This window comes from Dama dama, chromosome 11 (genome assembly GCF_033118175.1).
Source record: "Dama dama isolate Ldn47 chromosome 11, ASM3311817v1, whole genome shotgun sequence".
NCBI lineage: Eukaryota > Metazoa > Chordata > Mammalia > Artiodactyla > Cervidae > Dama > Dama dama.
In genome coordinates this window covers 96,352,013-96,376,173 of record NC_083691.1, presented here as the reverse complement: position 1 = coordinate 96,376,173, position 24,161 = coordinate 96,352,013, and the positions used below count along the sequence as shown (strand labels likewise).

At 50.9% G+C, this 24,161-nt stretch overlaps 1 protein-coding gene across 1 annotated transcript in view; it reads right to left on the bottom strand.

The window, feature by feature from the left end:
* Positions 1–1,101: 1,101 nt before the first annotated feature.
* RFX8 (regulatory factor X8) overlaps positions 1,102–24,161 on the bottom strand; it is a 46,102-nt gene continuing 23,042 nt past the window's right edge. The window contains exons 7-14 of the mRNA XM_061156129.1: positions 21,850–21,963; positions 20,146–20,296; positions 17,867–17,925; positions 16,429–16,585; positions 14,983–15,077; positions 10,229–10,343; positions 5,904–6,220; positions 1,102–1,296 (exon numbers count right to left, since the gene is read on the bottom strand). Coding sequence (XP_061012112.1) covers positions 1,102–1,296; positions 5,904–6,220; positions 10,229–10,343; positions 14,983–15,077; positions 16,429–16,585; positions 17,867–17,925; positions 20,146–20,296; positions 21,850–21,963 — 1,203 coding nt within the window. The remainder of the gene's footprint in view (positions 1,297–5,903; positions 6,221–10,228; positions 10,344–14,982; positions 15,078–16,428; positions 16,586–17,866; positions 17,926–20,145; positions 20,297–21,849; positions 21,964–24,161) is intronic.

Here is a 24,161-nt window from a genome sequence, read left to right as displayed (position 1 = left end):
TGCCTCAGACTATTTTTATGAGAAGTTGTAAGCATTTTTTAGATATAAAGCAGTGTAAAATACTTGTTTATTTTATTCTGAAGTTGTTTGAAATTCACCATGATTTTGACCTCTGCAGATTCTTTAAGTGGGTTAATTTATGTTTTGAGGTAAACTACAATTTACCCTTTTTCTTAAAGACATAAATGTGGGTTTCTATATTAAGCATATTTTGTGACTACTATAATTAACGGATTGATTTGTTTAGATATTAAATGCTTTAAGCTATTTTACCTTTTCAAAAAAAAAAAAATGGTCTGGTTTAGCAGGGATCTATGCTTAGTTTCAGGATGTTTTTAGGATTTTGCTAGAGAGGAACAGAGCATCAGCAGGACATCCACATTTGTGGCAGGCATTGTTGGATTCATAGTTCCGTATCACTTTAAGAGCCATGTGAATGAAGCCAAGGTGGGCTCCTTAGCAGGGGTCCCCAGACTGTTTGGCACCAGGGACTGGTTTCTTGGAAGACAATTTTTTCATGCACTGGGGGGCTGCGGGATGATTTAAGTGCATTACATCCCGTGTGCACTTCATTTCCATTATTATCGCATCAGCTCCACCTCAGATCATCAGGCATTAGATCCCAGGGGTTGGGGATCCCTGCTATATTGGAGCAGTGAGTAAGTCTAACAGTACTACCAAATAATTGAGTTTTTCCCCTCTTCCTCAAGGCCTGAGGGGATCTTTCTACAAACTCTATGTTGATTAGGGTACTACTAAGGGGAAGAAAACTATTATGTGGAGCCTTTGACTGCTTGTATTAGTTGCTATTCTACAAACTTTATCTTTCACTGGAGAATGATCCGTGTTTTTATTACCAACAAGATTTCTCCAATTTCTCTCAAGTCCCCACAGAAATACCGGGAAAGCCCCGAAGAAAGGCAACAGAGGCAAATATTACTCTCCAAATCAGTTTATATGATTCATCAAAACCAATTCCTTGAAATACATATAAACAGAAAACAGTGCTACCTCTATTATTTACACAAAATCTTCTTTCTCACCAATAAAAAAGTATTATCATTTACTCTATTCTTAAGAATGAAAAAAATGTATGTTTTCTCAGTCCAATAAATAATCTCCCGTGTCAGCATTACTTTCCCTAAGATAAATATCCTCAGAGCTTTGGGATACATCTGATATGTGGATCACAAGTTTTTGTCCGTCTGTCAGGGTTATGAGGGTCTCTTGTCCCAGAGGAAGGCTGAGTTTGATGGTGTTTTCTGTGGCTCTATCTTCCAACAATACCTGGATGAGCTGTGTGGGGTGGGTGGGGCGGGGAGGCGGTGTTTAGAAGAAAAGATGAAAAGGGACAGTTATACTTTTCCGTTTCAGGACCCACCATTTGAATTCTTCTACCACACGCTCATCTCACCCTGGACCTAGTGCAGGGGACCCCGACTTCCCAGGGGAGCACTCGGGCTGCTGAAGACGTTGTGGAAGGAATCTCAAACCCAGGATGGCACAAGAGAGGGTGTTGAGTGTTGGTGCAAGAGTGGGAGCAGGTGGCTCCCTTGAGGAGAAGGATGGGGGCACTGCAGGTGTTTGTGAGGCCTGAGAGGGAAGCAACACTGCCATGAAAGGCACGGGGAGGGACTTCCCTGGCAGCCCAGGGGTTAAGATCCCGTGCGGCCATGCAGGAGGCGTGGTGCGATCCCTGGTTGGGGAACTAGGATCCTTCATGCCACGAAGCTCGGCCAAAAAATTCAAAATTAAAACAGACTCAGAGAGCCTGGGTTGGTTGTGAAAGTCAGGAGGGAGCCTGTGAAGTGCCCACGGGTCTCCTTGCAGCTGTAATTCTCAGCACCTTGTCTGCTTTCCAGATGGATACTGACCCTCTGAGCCGACACCGTTGGCTCAAGTTCCCACATAGACCCTCCCTCCACCACTGGTCAAATACTCTCTCGGGTTACATTAACACGCTATAGGGTAGTAATTGACATGAGACATTCACAGACTCTGATGTTGGCTCTCAGATAGTCATCAAGTTGCCTGAGCAAACCTTCCTATCGAAGAAACAAGGATAATACGCCACCCTCAGCTCCAAGGGTATTCGAAAGATGGGCAAATCCTCGGATATGATTACTTTCAAACTGACAGAGATGTATTTCCTTTGATTTCTTCAACAGTGCCCCCCCCCCACCTCCATCCCCATAAGCTAGCATATTTTGACCAAGATGTGCAAAAGATAACTTTGAATGCAAGGTTAATGAAAGTACATATCTCACCCATTCTCCATAAATTCAATGATAACCATCACCAACCAATGAAAAGATGTTTTTCTTCTGTCTCTCAAAACAAAAAACAAACAAAAAAACAAATACCACCTGTCTTCATCTTTACCTTGTGGCTGAAGTCACTTATTTTAAAATATTTTTGCCACGCTTTAATGCTTGAGTATATGACCCAAATTGAAAACTCTGTGTGTGTGTGTGTGTGTGTGCATGCTCAGTCATGTCCGACTCTTTACTCTTTGCAATTCCACAGATTGTAGCCCACCAGACTCCTCTGTCCGTGGGATTTCCCAGGCAAGAATACTGGAACTGGTTGCCAGGTTAAGGAGAATGGCCTTTATTTAATATCAGTATAATTTTCCCTTTATTCTTAAGACATGCCTTGGCATCTTACTATTTTGAGCACGGGTACAATAGAGGGGAACGACAGATGGAAGTGGTGGGGGGGCTTCTGACTTGAGTTGGGCGCAGGGACTGAGCTGAACTGTTCGGGGCGGGCAGCCCCAGAGGTGCCGCTGAGCAGGTGTTAACTTGTGGTAGATGAGAGCAGATGGGACCCTGAGCGTGTGCTTTTTTGCTGAAGACAAGTGCACATGCTGACTAGTGAGTGCAATGGAAATTAGACGAGCCTAACTTTTCAGTGTTAGAGTGTTTAAGTCATTATAGCTAATTTGGCAGGCTCACCCGAGCACAAGCAGGTTTAATTAATCTCTAATGCATATTACCTTGGATTATCTGACACTTATCTGCTTGTATTACTTTATTATGTTGTTCAATTATTTAATGTCCTCTCTACTGTTACCACCAATTAAATATAGGTGGAATGCACCCATTGCAATAAACTTCAGAGTGGCTGGGGATTGGGTAGAGAATGTTCTGGAAAGGTGTTCAGATTAGGAGGTTTTGTTGGAGAAATAATAACAATGACTAGGGTTATGGGTACTTTTTATGCTTCTAAGAATTTTACAAATAATTAACTTATTTATACATCATTATAGCCTATGGAATTAGATGTCTTTATTTCCATTTTGTAGAAAAGGAAGTTGAGGAGCAGACAAATAAAGCAACTTGCCCAAGGTTCTCAGCTCCTCTGTCCATGGGATTTCCCAGACAAGGATACTGGAGTGGGTTGCCATTTCCTTCTCCAGGGCATCTTCCCGACCCAGGGATCGGGCCCATGTCTCCTGCACAGACAGGGGGAGTTTACCACTGAGCCACCTAGGAAACCCGCTTAAGTGGAAGACATGGAATTTGAACCCAGAAAGTTATGTACCAGAACTGCTCACAGTGGGCTACAGATATTTTCCCAAATCATCAGACTTGAATGTCCAGCTCAGACACGCGTCCTGTTAGCACTCCCAAGCGACTGGGGTAAGCCCCCTGACGGGTCCTGTCACCAGGACAGGGTGTGTTCTCCAGAGGGTCGGGGGCCAGGAGAGGGCTCTCTAGGGCACAGTCTGGCCAACCCGCCCCTCCTCCAGACCGAGCTGGGCCTTCTCTCTGCCCACGGCCCTGAATCACCAGCTCAGTGAGTGGAGCCTGAACCGCCTCCATCGGCTCCTTCTCTCGGTGGCCCAGCACCGCCCCCCCAGTCCCTGATCGGGGGCCAGTATTTTCCCGGCCCTGGTCTCTTCTGTCTTGTTGGCTTCATACACACACGCCCAGGGGAGATGAGTTTCCTATTTACAGACACACATTAGCGTCTCTAGCACCGAGAGCACGGAAGCATTGGGTGTTGAGTTTACTATCGCGAGGTCAGCAAATGAACGCCTGATGGAGACAGAGGGCTGCTGACTGTGAGAAGTGGCTCTTTTGCTCCTGTTTCATTTGTCCAGACCAGTGGGTGTCTCGTCCAGTCCACTTAGTAACAGTCTGCCGACGTTCTGTGGGCTTGGGATGGGGAAGGGCTGCAGGGCATGGACGGGTGTCCCAGGTGGTGCTAGTAGTAAGGAACCCAGCTGCCATGCAGGAGACACAGGTTTGATCCCTGGGTTGGGAAGATCCCCTGGAGAAGGAAATGGCAACCCACTCCAGTATTCTTGCCTGGAGAATCCCACGGACAGAGGAGCCTGGCGGGCTACAGTCTATGGGGTCACAAAGAGCTGGACACAACTGAAGTGACTTAGCATGCACGCAGGGCACAGACAGTTCCAGCTGTGACTCAGCCACGTGGCTCTGACCACGTTTCATCCAGGTTGAGGTCACGCCCCTGCCTTCAGTGGTCTCCTAAGCAGACTCATCTACTCAGAAGGGGAACTTGTGGATGTGAAAAGAATGCCACGTAAAGAGGCCAAGCTTCCAAACATGTGTGCAGGAGTTTTAGAAATTACTACTGACAGTTGTCAAGGTTTTTTCCTCAACCAGCCCACTCCCCTGCCTCGAGTCCAGCTGAACTTCCTGCTGAATGTGCCTCCCCTCCCTGGCATTCGAGACCCCATCTCAGATCTCTGCATCCTGCGTCCTACTCTTCTGGGGGCCTGGGCCATCCTCCTCCCATCTAGCATTGTAGAAGAATGATGAGATCAGGCAGGCCAGGGTGTCAGCCTCCGTTCTGCAGTTCACTTCCTATGGGCCTCTGGGCCTCTCACTTAGCTTTTCTGAGTGTCTGTTTCCTCATCCATGGCATGAAAATGATAAGAACAGATACTGTGCAGGGTTGTATGGCTTTGAGACAACATATATCAAGTGTGCACAGTACATTCTTTTATTATTTTTTTAATATATATTTTTTAATTTACTTGGCTGCCCCAGGTCTGAGCTGCAGCCCATGGGATCTAGTTCCCTGACCAGGGATCGAACCCAGGCCCCCTGCATTGGGAGTGTGGAGTCTTAGCTATTGGACCACCAGAGAAATCACCTTACTTTTCATTATTTTAATTTTTGGGGCCATGCTGCAAGGCTTTCGTAATCCTAATTTCCCAACCAGGGATCAAACCTCAGGCCCTGAAACTGAAAGTGAAGAGTCCTACCCACTGGACTACCAGGGAATTCCTGCAATCCTTATTTTTTTATCTTTCAAGATGGGCCCCAATTCCATCCTTTCAAAAATCCTTTGTACTCAGACTACTCAGCGTTTCCTTTCTTTAAACGCTGCCAGAGGCATTTTCAGTACATGTCACTCCTCTTGGGTGTAGTGATCTGCTGCTCAGCGAGCCTGTTCACACCTGGCAGGCTCTGGGAGGGCCAGGTGAGAGCTGTCCCCATGTTCCTCGGCTCTCATCAAGCCAGGCGTGTTTCGGAGCTGAGCAGTGGTCAACAGACACACTGGCAAAATCGCTTAAAGCAGAGATGAATCTAGAATCCTGTGTCCTTGTTTGGACAATGTATAACCCCCTCGATTCTTAGGGCTTCCCTGGTGGCTCAGAGGGTAAAGAGTCTGCATGCAATGCGGGAGACCTGGGTTCAGTCCCTAGGTTGGGAAGACCCCCTGGAGAAGGGAATGACAGCCCACTCCAGTATTCCTGCCTGAAGAATTCCATGGACAGAGGAGCCTGGCGGGCTAGAGTCCATGGGATTGCAGAGAGTCAGACACCACCAAGTGACTAAGCACAGCGCCTGGGTTTCCTAACCCCCAGGTTCTCACTCCCCTGAGGACTCTGCTGGACAGAAGGCGGGCCACGGTGTGCCTACCTTGCTGCCCGTGACGGTGTCCACCAGGAAGCCGGGCACCCTGACCACCACACTGCTCCCCGCCGTGGCACTGGGGCTCTGGCCCCTGCATCTGAGCATCACCCGGGGGGGATCCGCACTCAGGCTTTCACACTCCTGAGCTGGAGGGCAGTCTGGAGGGTGGTGGGGCTCACGGTCTGGCTGGACAGGACACTGGCAATCTGGCAGTGTCTCCTTGAGACTTCCCACGTCGTCCTCCTCCTCTTCCTCCTCAATGCACGACTGAAGTATGTGAATCACATATTCCAAAAGCAGCAAATGAAACAGGTGCCAGGAGCCTACATTGAAATAACAACCCCCCAGTGAATAAGCAGACAGACAGATGGACAGATAAACAGATCCCAGTGGAATGAACAGCTTTTCCAGGGCGCTCAGCTCCTGTGCACTAGAGCCTCACTCCTCTTGGCAAAGCCCAAGAGGCCCTGCAGCATGCATCACACTCGCAGCATCCCATACCCAGAGGACCCCAGAAGGTGACTTTAGCACAAGGCGCTCAGTGAGCTGAGTCATGACGGGGAACATCAACACAGCTGCTGTGAGATGGGGGGAGAGCCGCCCTGCAGAGGAACAGGCGCCCTTCCCAGAGGTGGAGAGCGAGCCCCTCAACCGCCCACTACCTGGCAGCATCTCCTGGGGGAACCGGTGAGGGGCTCAGGGGCTGTCCTTAGGGAGTTGGCGGGCAGGGGCCAGCTGAGTGCTCTGAATCCCAAGGCCTCTGGCTCCAGAAAACAAAAGGATAATTAACATTCAGTTGAGAAACGGGGTAGGGGGATATCTGGCCTAGAACACTTCTTAAAAGATAATTTTTAAAATTAGTCTTTAAAAATCTTTCTTTATTTTAAATTTACTTATTTTTTAATTGAGGGATAATTGTCTTACAGAATTGTGTTGGTTTCTGCCAAACATCAAAAGGTAATTTTTTAATGAAGATAAAACCGTGATTCTCTCACAGATGTGAAATGAACGCATTTCAAAGATTTTATAGGACTCAATTAATGAGAGAAATAGCAAGCTGCTGCAACTGATTATAGCACTGGGAACTCAGCCAGGTGCTCTGTGATGACTGACGGGGGAGGGATGGGGCAGTGGGAGGGAGGCCCAGGAGGAGAGGACATATGTATACATGTAGCCAATTCATGTTGTTGTACGGCAGAAACCAACAGTATAATTGTAAAGCAATTATACTCCAATAAAAATTAAATTAAAAAAAGAGAGAATTCAAAGGACTAAACATACACAGACAGTAAAGAATGCCGCTGACGTTAATTTACAAATAGATGCCACACGACTGTCCTCAGCTGCACCCACCTGACATACTATAGTTTGCATTTCTGGGCAGAAGAACCATATTACCTGTTTGATACAATTTACAAGATTTGTAAAATAACTCAGACCATGAACATGGCACAAACCCCAAAAGGGTGTGTTGACCCTTTCTGTCCAAGTCAAAGCTTTGCACAAGGGCCACTCGTCTCTGCTAGGTCTTGGGTGAGAGAACCTGGTTCTGTGGCATGACATGGCCTGGTCTGGAATAAGTCAGACCCCAAAACAACTCTTTGCTTGTTTGACTTTGTGAAACCACGGTCCATGTGCAGAGGAAGGACGGGTGGTAATGAGTACTCTGACTTCATATGAAGGTCCAAGAAGGTGCAGGGGGAAACCACTGTAGACCAAGAACGGCACCCACTCTATGAGTAAACAAAGGATGCTGCAGCCATCAAGCCATCACATCACAGCCCCCGACAGTGAGCCCTGGGGGAACTCAGGATGGAGGCAGGGTGTCCACCCCTCATCTAGTAATCAGCCGCTGTAGCTGCCCCAACAGCACCCCCTGAGGAGACTCAGGATGAGAAAACACAGGATACTGGCCCTGGAGAGCTGAGAAGCATATTGAAGGAATGATTTCAGTGAGCCTAGACTCTTGCATCCTCCCATAGATAGAAGAGCACTAAATTCCTTAGGGCTTCCCTAGTGGCTCAGATGGTAAAGAATCTGCCTGCAATGCAGGAGACCCAGGTTCGGTCCCTAGGTTGGGAAGATAACCCTGGAAGAGGGCATGGCAACCCACTCCTGTATTCTTGCCTGGAAAATCCCATGGACAGAGGAGCCTGGCAGGGTGCAGTCCACAGGGTCGCAAAGAGTCAGTCATGACTGAGCGACTAATATACACACACACACACAAATTCCTTAACTTGAGATGTCAGGTTTTCTTTAATCAACAGCAAACTTTTGATGTTCCCACTAGTTGGTCTTTATTGCAAAAACCTCATATACAGCCTGGCTCCGCCCCTCACCTCTTCAGTCCCTCAGAGCTACCTGAGATGCTGTGTCCTAGGCTTAAGTCCTCAGTTTTGTCCACTGAATAAAACGTTACTCTTAACTTTCAAGTTGTGCATTTCTTTCAGTCGGCAGGACCAACGACTGAAAGGGCTGGTTTTCCTTTTGTGGTTGTACCTGAACTCTGCCCTGGAAGAGCGTCAATGTTAAGGTCATCCTGACCTTCGTGGGCAGAGCTTCACGATGAATGGGTGTCACCTGTGTGGCTGCTTACAGCTGAAACCCTCCACGGAGACCTGGCGTTGGCAGAATGGTCTAGAACAGGGCGTGTCTGCTCTCTGCCCGCTCTTCCTGACCCCCATACCCGCCGCAGGGGTCTCTGGCTGCCCTGGGGCAGGGGCTCCTCCCCCTGACTGGTGTGCGAGCTCGTGCGGTGGAGGCTCTGTCTGTCTGTCCACGGCGGTGTGTCCAGTGTCCAGGAAGGTGCCTGGGACTTTGCAGGGATGCACAGGTGTCTGCTGAAACGAGTGATCCCCTCCATGGGGCCGCGGGCCTCAGGGGTGACGGTCCCTCCCCACGACTCTCCTGTGCTGTGCGTCAGCCCCGCAGCTGTGACAGGTGAGACCTCCCCCGGCATAGGAAGACCATCCACTTGACAAGAAAGTTTGCAAGACACGCTCTGCTTTATCCTTCTCCACACAGCGGCGTCAGTCACTCAGTCATGTCCAGCTCTTTGTGACGCCAGGCTCCTCTGTCTATGGAGTTCTCCAGGCAAGGATACTGGAGTGGGTAGCCATTCCCTTCTCCAGGGCATTGTCCCCATCCAGGCATTCAACCCAGGTCTCCTGCACGGGCAGGTGGATTCCTTACTGTCTGAGTCAGCAGGGAAGCCCACAGAGGCAGCTTTATCAATTGTTATTCCTGGAAGTTAAATCCAGGTGCCCCAAAGAACCCATTTTTCCCCTCCATTTCGGTTGGGAGTAAAAGAGGGTGCCTGGTTCTTTTCTCAGAATGTCCCAAAGCAGATAATTCAAAAGTCAGGGGAGGTTTCCTGCGTATCTGACAATGATGGCAGGGGAATGATAAAAGAAACTTCTACATATTGAACTCTAGAGGAGGCATCTGGCTTTATACATGAGTGAACTTGACTCTGATGCTAACGAAAATAGTATCAAACTTGTGGCCTATCAACCCTACACAGGTCCTCTGCTTTGAATGTTAGAGAAAAGGACATATTGACCAGAAGTAAAGAACGTCCATGTTGAAAACAAAGATTAAATGCCTCCCTTCCGGGGATACCAGCGCTGGTCCTCCTTCAATGTTAAGACTCCCTTTCCAGGTGCCAAGGCCATGCTGACTTGCTGTGTGTGTGCTGGTCTCTCTTTTTTTTTAAACCTTGAAGAAATGTAAGCCTGACTTGTTAATGTTCTTTGTTCTGACAAGATACGAAACTGTGCTGCTCTCCAGAGCAGCTTCTCAGGGTCATCTGGGGAGCAGGCTTGTGGGCTAGTCCTAATGTGTGTGTGTTAAGTCGCTTCAGTTGTGTCTGACTCTTGTGACCCCATGGACTGTAGCCCCCAGGCTCCTCTGTCCATGGGGTTCTCCAGGCAAGAATACTGCAGTGGGTTGCCATGCCCTCCCCCAGGGGATCTTCCTGACCCAGGGATTGAATCCACAACTCCGGCACTGACAGGAGGATTGTTTACCACTAGTGCTACCTGGGAGGGCGAGTCTTCAGTCAAGTAAAACTTTGTTCTTATTTTTGATTGTTTACTGATTATTTTCAGGGGCAGGAGAGTGAGGCAGGGCCCAACCATTTGATGAATTATCGTGTTGTCGTCATAAAAAGATTAGCGTGGTTTTGTGTGATTCTCTGTGTCCGTGTTGTATTTTACATAAAAAGGCGAGAAGACGGTGAGTGGGTTTCACGTGGCCGTGTGGAAAGCCCTGAGGCTGTGACCACAGCTGTGACAGGCCGGCTTCGCGACACTGCGTGCTCTCGGACTTACCGAAGCTGTCTCTGTGACAGAGGGTCATGGCTCTGCTCACCGCCGTGAGGAGGAAATTCCACCTCAGCTGGAAGCTGGCGGCCAACTGGATAAACTCCTCTTTGCTTCTGCTTGGCTGTTACATTTTAGAGAGAGGGGAAAAAAAATGCTGGGGTTTATGATAAAAATTGAGGCGAGCATGTCGTCAGAGTCGCCCACGGGGGGTGCAGACACTGACGTGGCCTGAGGGGGAGAGGAGGCAGGAAGGGCCGGGTGAGAGGAGGCCCAGGCCTGGTCTCTCGCCATCCCTGGTCGAGGGTGATTCCTGGCAAGACCTTTTGAAGTGGGGGAGAGAAGGCAGGAGGTGGGAGAGGGGCCCACTTCTTTTTTTAATCCCTCACACGTTTTTAAAAAGAGGTCACTTGTGAGGACCCCTTCGGGGTGACCCCCGCAGGGCAGTCCTGCTGAGGCCCCCTTGGCAGTTGCCGTCGGGGACATCGGGGGCTAATTTATACTTGGCAAATCTGATGCTGTGATAAGGGGGCCCAGAATCCCACAGTGATGGGAGGAAGAGGGCTGGTTTTGGAAAGCACCACGCTGGCTGCTGCACTGGGTGAGTTATTGAGCCCCGGAAGGTCCACCTGTGTGGTCATCCGATGGCCTGAGTGGCAGTAAACTGGGTACTGGGGGATGCTGTGTGTGCAGACCAAGGCACTCCTCCGCCAGACCGACAGCAGCCTTGGGTTGCAGTTCTGGTGAATTACAAACAGGCAGCGCCACAGGAGTCCCCCAGCACAGGCTGGGGTGAACCCCCTGAACCTCCGCTGCGTGGGGACCACCCACAGTCTCAACCACAGTCTCCAAGGAAGAGTTGCAGTGACCGGCCAGGAATAAAGAGGTGCCCTTCCATCTCTGCTTATCTTCAGCCCCCACCGAGACCACCTAAAGGACTACTCAGGACTCTGGGTGGATGTGGACCTGTAACCAAGCAAGACCCTATGGGGGGGCCTCCCTGGGACAGACACCCCCCACCCCCACCCTCTGCTGGGGCTCCTTGCTGAAGTACCCAGATGATAGCATCTTCTGTATTTTTCCCGAGTTTTTCCAATGCTAAACATCACCAACAAGTAGAAGACACTAACTACTCGATGATGAGGAGTACACAGCCCACAGGCCTTCTAGTGTCTAAGGACCAGTAAGGTTAACTGCCCTGTTATCTCAACATCCGCCAATCAGAAAACTGTGCAAAAGCTAATCACACACCCCGCCCTGACCCGGCTCTTGAGAATGCTTTGCTGAAGGCCTCTGGGGGAGTTTTGAGCATAAGCCACCCGTTCTCCTTGCGTGGCCCTACAATAAACCTTTCTCTGCCCCAGCCTCTGACCTTCCAGTCTGTTTGGCTTCACAGTGCATCCTGAACATGAACCTGGGTTTGGTAACAGACTCTCCTTAGCAGAGGCATCCTCTCCCCATGCCTCTGGACCTCCTGGATAGGGGGGCTCTTGGGAGGACCCCTGCTGGGGTTCAGGACACACAAAGATGTCCCTAAAGCACCCAGAGAAGGCGCAGTGGGCAATCTCAGCCCAATCTCCGAGCCTTCCTCCTCTTTGCCAGTAGCATGATGCCTTGGGTTTCCACGTTTAGAAATTCCTCTTTGGCCCAAACTGCACAAGAACTGGGGGAACCAAATGAAACACAACATGGCTGAGTGTCTCCATGTGTCCCAGATGCTGACAACTTGAGATGATTAGTCTTGGACATGTCTGAAGCTTCACATTTTAACAGTCTGAGTATTTTATTGACAATAGTCTTCTTTTTTTTTTAATCAGACAAGCTATTTTGAAAAAACAAGCCCATCAAATGCAGGCGGTCACAAAACCACCGCTTTCCTAAGATGTCTCCTTCATGAGGGCTGTGGGGGTGAGGGTGGACACACCACGTCACGTGGGCTCGGACGCAGGACGGGCCTGTGCCGCTGTGGGCAGGACTGGTGCCCATGATCTCAGTGGGTTTAGCTGGGGTACAGCTGAGGCCGCGTGGGTGCCCGAAACAAGGACCAGAGGACAGGGAGCTTCACCCTACTGAACAAATCGAAGCCTCCACAGCTATGCAACTGCGCACGTGACCTCTGGTACAAGTGAGCTTTGCCAAGGACCAAGGAGGAGGGAAATCAAAACCACATGGCGGAGCTTCCCTGACAGCTCACTGGTAAAGCGCCCACCTGCCAACCTAGACGCTGGTTCGATCCCTGATCTGGGAAGACCCCACATGCTGTGGAGCAGCTAAGCCCATGTGCCACAACTACGGAACCAGAGTTCTAGAATCTGGGAGCCACAGCTGCTGAGCCCATGTGCTGCAACCACCAGAGCCTGTGCACCCCAGAGCCAGTGCTCTGCCCGAGGAGAAGCCAACGCAACTAGAGAGTCACCCCCTCTCACTGCAACTAGAGAGAAGCCCATGGAGCAAGGAGACCCAGCCAAAAATAAACAGACAAGTAAAATTATTAAGGAAAACACACAGAATCTGGAAAGATTATTTCTAAGAAGCAAAGAATAAGAATAGACACCTGCCAAGTCTTAGAACCCAGCTGTCAAGCTCCTCCCTGGGCTTTCTGGGGGAGGGAGGGGTTGGGAAGACCTGTTGTTGGAGACTTCTGGAGAAAACTCGAGTCACATTCTGGTTCCAGGCCCTCCAGGTCCTTGCTCTCTGCTGCAGAGATGTCTCCCCTCTTCCCTAGACTGGTCCCCCGCTTTCCCTATGCCCACTCTGCTCCTGCCGACCTCTCTCAGGAAGGCTGTCTCCCTTTCTCAGCTGAATTTACTCTTACCTGCCCTTTACCTCCCAGTCATTCCCATTCCCAGATGCCTTAGCTTTCAGAGGGTGGTGTCTTCATAGGCAGAAGGCCCACTGTTTGGGGTCCACTGGGGCCTGGTGCTGGGGTTCCCCCAATAGCATCATCAGCTCCGACAGAGTGACTAGAAGCAGCCTTTGGCAGGAGGTGCTCTCTGGAGGAGGCCCCTTCCATCCTGTCTTTAACCTCGAACCAGGCACCAACCCCCACCACCTCCCCGGCCCTGCTCTGCTCATTTCCTGCCCAAGCACACCTTTCAGACCTTTTGATAATGCAATGCTCTGCCTGAACTATTGCTTCTTTCTGCAGATTAAAGACGTAGAAATGAAGAGTAAGGGTCAACAGATGACCAGATCTCTTCCCCAGCTTCCCCTTCAGTAATCTCCTGAACAAACTGTGTGAAGAAGAGCGCATCTAAAGAGAAGGAAAACGGTAACCCACTCCAGTATTCCTGCCTGGAGAATCCCATGGACAGAGGAGTCTGGCGGCCTATAGTCCATGGGATTGCAAAGAGTCGGACACAGCGGAAGCACACATGCATGCATGACAAAAAAATAAAAAGAGAGAGAGAAACCGCAAGGAGTGGACAAGCCTGGACACAAGCCTGGATGCAGTGGAGGACGGCGAGGACCCTTCCCTCCTCTTCTCAGCAATTAACTGAGATCACCTCCCCGTTTCCCTTTAAAGATGTTCAGAGCCACGCAGAGTCTCTAGAGGTGGATTTGGGGACACTGAGTTTCATCATCTCTCCAGACTGCAAGCATTCTGATCAAAAGCAATTTTCTTCTCTACCAACATTTGCTTCACTCCAGTACCGATTTCTGAGCAGTGAGCGGCCGAACCTGATTCAGTAATGTGACTGCTGGTACCACTCATGATGACAATCAAGCCAAAGCGCGTACTGAACCCAAGTGACGTGTCTGTCAGAAGGACCAAACCCACTCACATCCAAAACCAATTCATCCTGGCTTTCATGAACCCAAGCCTGACACTTTACTGGGACTGCATGTAAAACCCCCATAATGAGCACCATTCTCCCTGAGAAATGGAGTATCTCCTGCCATATCAGTAAACAAGGATGTCACAGTCATCAGTGATTCCAGCCCTCCAAAAGTGAATTCCTGAGCCCTAAGGGCACCGAGAAAGGAAAAGAATACCTGCAATCTGGCATCCATAAGGCTGCAGCCACTCCCTACGGTGAGCCCAGAGGAACTCTGGGTGTGAAAAACACAGGATTCTGGCCCCAGATAACTGAGATGCATATGAGAGGAATGATTTAAGAGAGCCCAGACTCTTGCTTCTTCTTGCATCTTCCATACACAGAAAAGCACTAAATTGCTTAACTTGGGATATCTGGTTTTCTTTAATTCACAAAATACTTTTGATGTTCAGACTACCTGCCCTTTGTTGCAAATTTCTATATAACCTGACTCTTCCCTCTGCCTCCTTGCAGCAGTTCTCTCAGGATCATTTGAGATGTTGTCTCCCATGCTTGAAGTCCTAAAAATTTCCACTGAATTAAACATAAAACTCTCAACTATTAGGTTGTGACTTTATTTTTAAGTCGATATCCCTCCATAGACAAACCCATCTCCCTCCTAAACACTCCTGCTTGGTGTTCACACACTCACAAGGGCAACACACTCACACTTACCTGCCTACACCCACCCACACACATGCTCACCCATGCACACATGCGCCACTTGCAAGCAGACACACACACACTTGTATGAGGCACAAGCCTCTGAGACACCACTTCCGCATCCCAAAGTGCCATCCCGGCCATAACACACTGTCGTCAGAGCCCCAGAGAAAACCCTTTCCCTCTGCACAGGTCCTCTGAGCACTCAGTGCCATAACATAGCCAGAATGACCAACACTTGCTTCTTCTCTTAAAAAAAAAAAAGTATATATGATTTTGTACCTGGAAGACAAATTCTTGGAGATTTGAAGACAGACAATTCATGAATACACTGAGATCTGTTGACGTCCCCAGCAAAGAAATTAAACTGCTCAAACCTATCAACAGACAAAACAAACCAAAAGATGGTGAGCCAAGCGGCAGAATTTCCCGGTAGGTATTTGTATACCAGGTAACCTAGGGGACCATATCCTCACAGCGGGTTCAAAGGCATCCCCTGGGGCCTCACACTCATTGTGAACACAAAGGCTGCCTTCTTGGGTCGGATGTGTCAGCCCAGGTCGTCTGGTTCAGAGCTCTGTGCTCTTGCCTTCCAGCGACCCCCTCTGCTCCTTGTTGAGATGGGAAGAAAGATTTTGAAATCATAACTACACCTTGTAATTACGCAGAACCTGGCTACAAGTGAGCTCACTGCATGATACAGACATGACCTCACCCATCCCCGCTGTTTTTATAAAGGGGATGAAGGACATCAAAGCCGCTGAGGGATGTTAGGTGCCTTGCCGGGGGCTGTGGACTCTGGCAGCACAGACCTGAGGGGTGGAGGCTGGGAAGTGATGGAGGGACTAGGGCCCCCCACCTGTGCAGGCAGCAGTGAGGGAGACAGGGTGGAAGGACAGCCTTTGGCCCCCCCACCTGAGGACCACCACATGCCAGGAAGATTTGGAAAACCCAGTGGACTGCCTCGGCCCTGGAAGAGGCCCCACCAGCCTCTGTCTGGAAGTATTTCCAGGCACACCTCGAGCATTTACCTGTCACGTGTCATGCTATCTCCCTGCCGGATCTGTGCCCCCTTGGAGAGACACACAAGGAAGCCATCAGGAGCCCAGGAGCCCCTGGAAGGCTGGCAGGCACCTGGGGGAGAGGCCTCAGGCCTCCCGGGCCCCCCTGAGCTTGGGCTGAGGGTGAGAGCAAGCTTTGGGGAGTCACCTGGGGTTTCCAGCGGAGTCAGCGGCCTGGGAGGGGGGTTTCCATAGCCCTGAGGTCTACTGGGTTTGGTGTACACTTTTCAGATGCTGGCTTGGTTGGAGGGGAGTCTCCTGGGGGAGGATCTGCGATTTGGGACAGCCAGGTAGTAGGGAGTGGGGAGATCTTCAAGGGACAGTTGAGTGGTGGGGGAGGGGCTACTTATCAAGAACTGTTATTGTTGTTTAGTTGCTGGGTCACGTCCAACTCTTTGCAACCCCATGAACTCTAAACCTGCCAGGCTCCTCTGTCCATGGGATTTCCCAGCCAAGAATCCTGGAGTGGGTTGCCATTTCCTTCTCCAGGAGATATTCCTGATTCAGGAATTGAACCCATGTCTCCTGCATTGGCGGACGGATTCTTTACCACTGAGCCACCAGCGAAGCCCCGAGTTATTTCAGTAGTTTCATATATTAGGGATGGCCATGCCAGCCCTGATCATATACCAAACACTGCACAAAGAGGCGGCTGAAGGAGGATTACATTTCATCTCTGTGTTCTCTTCCAGGACATCGGCACCGCTCAGGTCCCTAGGCAGGACTTTCTGGGAAATATCCAAAACGCCCTGATGTAAGATGGTGCATAGATCCGTCTTCAGGACACTGACCCTCCTGCTGTTTCTCAGCACCATCCTCATGGTCTGAAGACAAAGGGCACACACAACACTTACTGAAGTCTCATCATCCTACTGTAGCCTGATCCCCCCCTCTCCAAATTACCATGGTTTTGTAGTTATCAAAGAGAAAGAACAGTGGATTGAGGGTATTGCCCATTAAAATGGAATCCCAGCAGACAATGAAAATGTCTGAATTTCCCACATTCTAGAACTGCCTTTCTGAAATGCAGCATTTAGAACACTTCTGCCTGGGGGCAGGTGGGTGCGGGGTCTCAGGGCCTGTGGTGCCTCCTCTCCCAGCCCCTGATCCTCTGTGCCCCCAGCAAGGAGCCTGAATGCTCCAGAGAGAGAACCAGTGGCTGACTCGGGGTCTGCAAGGCAAGTGTGTTTCTGGAAAAGCAAAAGGTGGGCTGACTCTACAGGGTGGCCGACGGGACACAGAAGTCGTGTCTTTTCTTCCTCTGGGAGCCCTGGGCAGTGAATTTGGCCTCCAATGTCCAAAGGGATGCTTCCCTGGTGGCTCAGCAGTGAAGAGTCAGCCTGCCGATGCAGGAGACACAGGAGATACGGGTTCAATCCCTGGGTCAGGAAGATCCCCTTGGAGAAGCGAATGGAAACCCACTCCAGTATTCTTGCCTGGAGCAACCCATGGACAGAGGAGCCTGGCGGGCTACAGTCCATGCAGACACAAAGAGTTGGACACGACTGAGCACGCACATGCACGTCCAAGGGGACGATCCAATCCCTGCCACATTCAGGGTGGGTCACCCGTATCCCAGCCCCGGGAGCAGGTGCCACAGCCACTTCAGTTTTATGGAGAGGAAACGGGCCCTTGGGTGCCAAGTAACCCCCCTGGGCAACACTGAAGGGCTGGTTCTGGAGCCTGAGGTGGCTGCTCCAGATGGGTTGGGATGGAGGTTGTGTTGCAAAGTCGCGGCCATCGGCCCTCGAACACAGAAGGGGGAACCAGCTAGAGGGGCTGGGTCTGGGGGAGAAGTTCTGTGCTGGGAGGATGGAGACTGTCAAAGGCGGGCTTGGCTGGATGCCTCCCTGGCCGGGGCTGCTTTAGGGCAGAGGGCTGGTCCCCGGCTCTGTCCCCATCTGCTGCCATGGGATTTCAGAACAGATTCCAGAACCTTTTCTCTGGCCCCTCTCCCCGCGCCTCTAACACTGAAGCTGCGTGGTCATGCAAGACAGAGAAGGTCAGAGCCCAGAACCTGGTGGCCCCAACACACATCGGGGCGGGTGGGTGCGCGGCCAGGACAGGGCCTGCTGTCTGCTCCAGGGGACACTCAGGAAACCTACCTTCGCCATGTTGGAAAGGTATGTCTTTCTTCTTAGCCTTTTGACAAACACAGTAACCTCTGTCAAGAACAATACACACGGCCATTACTGATCCTGTAACTTCACGTTGACGTGAATGACTGGGGGCGGGGGCAGGGAGCAGGCTGGGAGAGAAGGCACACACGGGTGGTGCCTGGAGCTGGCACACCTGTCTGCCCAGAATGGCCAGCCGCCTCCCTGCCCCACACAGCCAGGCCCCCAGTACCCTTGCTCCCGTGCCTTTCCCCGCATGGCTCTAGATCCTCTGGGGGCAAGGTGATAACCCCCTACCCCTCACCCAGTGCTGGAAAAGTGGTGTCAGCAGCACCTGCCTCGGGGGCTCTGTGGACTTGAGCATTTTGCCCAGGAACTCTGAGTTCCTCCAACTTCCACATCCTTGCATGCTCTCCTTGGGAAATGACCAGAAATGAGAAAATGAGAGAGGGGATGCCCTCCTGGATGGACTCATTCACTCATTTTATTCATGCGTTCGTTCACAGGGATACTCCCTCCAGCGCCTTCACGGCTGGAGGAAGGAGAGGAACCTCCATTCTCCAGGGGCTCCCGGCTAAGGACGGGTGACCAATGCACAGTCTCCCACCAGCAGGGCAAGCGCTCCCGCCAACACAAGCCACAGGGAGAAAGGAGCGAAGGCTTCCTGGGGTAGAAAGTGCCGGGAGCAGCTCCACCTGGAAGTGGATCTTCAGTCTGGGTAGGAGTTGGCCAGGCAAGGGGTTGGAGGAGGCCGATGGGGTACAAACAGCAGCAGGAACAGGGCTTCTTGGGCACCACCAGTCAGAAGTCTCTGGGGAGCACCAGTGGGTGCTGGAGGTTCCTGGGGGCAGGGGGGCAGGGATGGGTCAGAGGTCAAGCAGTGGCGGAGAGTGGCCCACCCACAACGGGGACATGGTGATCACACAAGCTGGGCCTGTGAGTTTCCCAGGGGGTCAAACAGGGATCAATGCAGCCAGGGGTGCTGGGGGTGATGGGAGGGGAGGGCCGTGTGACCAAGGAGAGTGAGGCTGGAGGCAGGACCATCAGTGTGGAAGCTATTGAAGAGCCTGGGCGGGAGGGATGAGAGCTGGAGGGCAGGAAGAGGGCAGGTGGGGGAGGGGCCACCGGAAAACTGGACCCCTGTCCTGGGGGTCCAGCACACACCAGACCTCACTGTTCTCTTTGGGGGACCCTTCCTGCCATATTCCTGACTGCCGATCACACACCCTGGGCCTGTGAGTTTCCAAGTGGGTCAAACAGGGATGAATGCAGCCAGGGGTGCTGCGGGCGCCAGGGGGTGAAGATAAGTCATGGTCTGTTCTGTGGGCCCTCGGGGGAGATGGCACACACAGGGTGCCAGGGAGGCGGACTCGCAGGGCGGAGGGGAATAGGTGGGGAGGGCTGGGCGCCGGGAGAGGCCTGAGCTGCCCAGGAAGGGTGGGGCTGGGCGGGGAGAGCTAGAGGCGATGATGGAGAACCTCACAAAGGCAGGAGGGAGAAACAAGGGTATTTCCAGGACCATAAAAGACACTGTCCGTCCAGTGGGCGTGTGCTGGAGTTTACGAGGGCCATGGTGTCGGAGAGACACTAACGGTCAGCTTCAGGAAGGCCTGGAGCAGCCGCTGCAGGCTTGAGCAGACCAATAGCCTCCTGCGTTCACACTCCACGGGGGCGTGACCGTCTGGGGGTCTGGAGTGTGGGCAAGCTGGGCCTTGGGAGGAATTTCTAAGGAGGGAGCGATACTCCTGGAGCCTCATGGGGCCTGAGCAGAGCACAGGGAGGTGGGGGTACGCTAGGCCAGGACCCTCGTTGGCCCTGCTTGGGTGGGCAGTGAGCCAAGGACGGCGGCTGCCTCCTGGAGTTGGCTGGAGATGGCCGGAGGCACAACTGGCCTCCCCCTTGCCCTTTGCTACCTCCCCAGCCCCTTGGCCCTGCTTGGGGAATCGGCAAGAGGGTGTGGATGGATCAACACACGCCTCCCTTATGGGCATTAGAGGAAAAGCTGAGAAAGCCGAAGCGTAGGACATGTGGACTGCAGTTCAGCTCGTGAGGGCAAAGCGACCCCAGAGGGGAGAGTAGGACTTCCCCGGCAGTCCAGTGGTTACAACTTCATGCTTCCATTGCAGGGGGTGCAGGTTTGACTCCTGGCTGGGCAACTAAGATCCTATATACCCCAGGCTGCAGTAAAGAGGAGACGACCTACCCCATGTGGAAAGCTAGATGCCGCACTTGCATTCACAGGATCCACGTTCTCCGTGGAAACCCACCTTTGAATTTGGAGATCTGTAAGAGGGCTGGAAAGCCCTCCAGAGCAGAGAGGAGCCACAGCTTGAATTTCTTACTAAACAACCGGACAGACTTCAAATACTGAATGGAAACATCTTCCAAAAAGTCATGGAGGAGAATGTCCTCAATTCCCTACAACAGAAGTGACAAGACATGTGGACGCCAGCCCGCGCGGGCAGCCTCTGGTCACAAGAGGCCAAGGGTCACGCGAGCCACAGGCCGAGAGAGGGGCCCCCACCCAGCTAAGGACGCAGCCACCATGGAGCCTTGGCTGCTGCCCACTGGGCAAGGACATCAGGCTGGAGAGGCTTGAATCAGAACTCTTTCAAAGATTTCAAAATATTGAGGACTGATTCACAAACGTACACAACATGAATGTTGGCTAAGACTGGTTTTGGTTTTGAGCTCAAACCAAAATCTTTAAGGGCTGAACCCAGCCTCAAGTTTTCAACCTTTGTGTTAAAAATTGAGAAGCCCTGGATTTTTTTTCCCCCTAAAATCAAATATAAAATAAAAGGTAAAAGTTCATGACAAGCTTAAGGAAAGCACATTTTCACTCCAGAAATTATATATAATTGATGCCCAAACCACAGTTCATCATTCTAGACACAGAGTTGAAAAAACAAACCTACAAACCCCAGGAGTTGTGTACAATCCAAAGCAACGACTTCAATTGCCTATTTTAAAAAGTCCTCTTTTGTTAAAATATCAGAGTAAGGACTCTGACTCAATTTGGGGTTCACTGAAATGAATGATTCACTGGACCCACCAGTCACCCTGTGTCCGTCCGTCTTTCTCTCTGATGTCATCGGATCCCTCAGTCCAACCTTCTTCCCGTGTCACCTTGACTGTGGCAAAGCCTCCCCCCAACCCTCTGCTCCAATAATACGGCATCCAATGCCGCTGCCAACCAACCGTCTCCTCGGTAACTCCAAGTCTCCCACAGGGCAAGTGAGGTAAGTCCGGTCACAGCGCCCTTCCTGTCCTGTGATGCCTATGACCGCCCTCTGCCTCTGCCGGCACCATGTGCTCCTCCCAGAATCCACGTGCTCCACCACGCGTTTTCTCTTCCATTTTGAGTCTGCAGAATTTCTCCTTTCCTACGAGACTTGCCAGCAACACGGGCTCCTCTGGGAAGCCCTCTGAGGCGTCTCTGCTCTTCCTTTGGGTGTCCAGAACAGCCCAATCACACTGTGTTATAGAACCTCCCATACTGTATCACACTCACTGGCTTTTTCTCTACACGCGGTCACTCGGACTCTCAGTGAATTCAGAAAGGAAAACTGAGTCTTAGGGAAAGATCTAAGGCACGTGGTCCATTGGCCCCACCACTGATTCCTCAGAAGATCTGAGATCCATGGACACCCCGGAGGGTGAGGGCTGTGGCTCTAACCCCAGTGTGTGAATGCCAAGTCGCTTCAGTCGTGTCTGACTTTTCTGCAACCCCATGGACTGTAGCCCACCAGGCTTCCCTGTCCATGGAACTTTTCAGGCAAGAGTACTGGAGTGGGTTGCTATTTTCTTCTCTAGGAGATCTTCCTGAACCCAGGGATCAACCGCACCTCTCCTGTGTCTCCCACACTGGCAGGCGGGTTTGTTACCACCAGCGCCACCTGGGAAGCCCCCAGCACTGGGTACCAGTTTCTGGACAGGACAGAAGCCGGCACCTGGAAGGAACCGCCTACCTTGTACAGCTGCGCGTCGTAGCACTTAAGGAGCTGGCACACGTCAGGGAGCGACAGGAGCATCACTGCGTCTTGCTGCAGAGACTTCCAGAAGGACATCAGCAAGTCCTCCACCTGACGCAAGGGAGAGAACATAGCTTTGAACCCTGCTTTTGTGCCTGGCGAGACCAGTCCTCCACAGGCAGCTCATCAACCCTGAATGGTAACTGGATGAATTTCATTCCAACTGATGTTAAGCTTTGCCTGTCGGCTTTTCCAAGCTGTATTTAATGTATCATATTTTATTTTAAAAAATGTTAAAAAAAATGTTTATCTAAGTAAATAAATCTCATTATTAATAAATACTTTATAAATAACATTTATTTATTAATAAATATTAAATTTATTTGTAATATAATTAAGACCCGTTCCAGGTCTCAGTTGTGGCACACAGGATCTTTTAGCAGCAACAATCGAACTCTTAGGGCTTCCTGGTGGCTCAGATGTTAGAGAATCTGCCTGCAATGCCGGAGACCTAAGTTTGATCCCTGGGTGGGGAAGATCCCCTGGAGAAGGGAATGACAGCCCACTCCAGTATTCTTGCTTGGAGAATCCCACAGACAGAGGAGCCTGGTGGGCCACAGTCCATAGGGTCGCAAAGAGTCAGACACAACTGAGAGACTAACACTTCCAGTTTCACGCGAACTCTTAGTTGGGCCTTGTGGGATCTAGTTCCCTGACCAGGGATGGAACCCAGGCCCCTGGCCTTGGGAGCACACAGTCTTAGCCACTGGAGCACTAAGGAAGTCTCCCAAGCTGTATTTTAGAAGGGATTTTACATCCATCAGAGAGCACCTGCTGGGTGGGTGGAAGACTGGTCCTGAGGCAGTTTTCTAGAAGGAAGGCTGATTATGATAACAAGGGGGCTCTCCTGATTACAGTAGGACAAAGATCGGACCCTGAGGGTACAAACCAGAGTTCAGAATGCATTTTCAGTGACTGACTGACCCCGTCAATTATTTTCAGCTCAGGAAGATGTGTAACCATATATAACCAAAGATATATTGCCTCCTCCTTGACATGTTGGAATTCACCTACAACAGTTCAGTTCAGTTCAGTCACTCAGTCATGTCCAACTCTTTGCGGACTGCAGCACACCAGGCCTCCCTGTCCATCACCAACTCCTGGAGCTTACTCAAACTCATGTCCATTGAGTCGGTGATGCCATCCAACCATCTCATCCTCTGTTGTCCCCTTCTCCTCCCGCCTTCAATCTTTCCCAGCATCAGGGTCTTTTCAAATGAGTCAGTTCTTCGCATCAGGTGGCCAAAGTATTGAGTTTCAGCTTCAGTATCAGTCCTTCCAATGAATATGCAGGACTGATTTCCTTCAGGATGGACTGGTTGGATCTTCTTGCAGTCCAAGGGACTCTCAAGAGTCTTCTCTAACACCACAGTTCAAAAGCATCAATTCTTCAGAGCTCAGCTTTCTTTATAGTCCAGCTCTCACATCCATACACGACCACTGGAAAAACCATAGCTTTGACTAAAGACGCTGCCAGCCGGCTAAAGGGAGCCAGTGTGATGCTACAAAAGGCATTTCTTTTTTTTTTAGTATTATTAGCAAAATATTTATTCATTTGAAAGTGAAACAGCATTTTATCATGATCTGAGTAAATGCTATAAACCTTGGTAAGAGAGCCTATAATTCCATAAGTAGTGTATTTGCCACTTTATTCTGAGTGTACCTTCTGAAAGCCAGCTGCACCTTTTAAACTTTTTATTCTGTATTGGCGTCTAGTCAATTAACAATGCTGTGATAGTTTCAGGTGGGCAGCAAAGGGACTCAGCCACATACACATGTGTCCATTCTTCCCTGAGCCTAAGGAGCCTTCTTTAAAGACTTCTGTTGAGGAGCAAAATGGCAGGGTCCTTTCTTTATTTCCTCCCATGTGGACCTGGTGGCCCATCTGAGCTGTCAGCTCAGGAAGACTCCAGCCTTCTGAGATTTCTGCAGCTCAGATATCCTGAGGCAACACAGTCCCACCCCAGGTCCTCCAAGAACCCCAGACTTGTAAACTGTTTCTTCTGTGTAGGTTGTGAGCGCTGACCCAGAGTACCTGATTTGAAAATCTCTTCTAGAGAAGACATCTCCAAAGAGACTCAGGTATTTAATGAGACAGCCAAGAACGCTGAGCAGGGTGGAGTAATCCTTGGACCCCCTGGCTGGAGGCTTCTGGGGCTCATGGGTCTGGATGAGATAGCACTGTCTCAGCCCATCCCTCGCCCCACCTCCCACGTTCCGAGTCATCCATCCCGATTCGCCTGCTACAG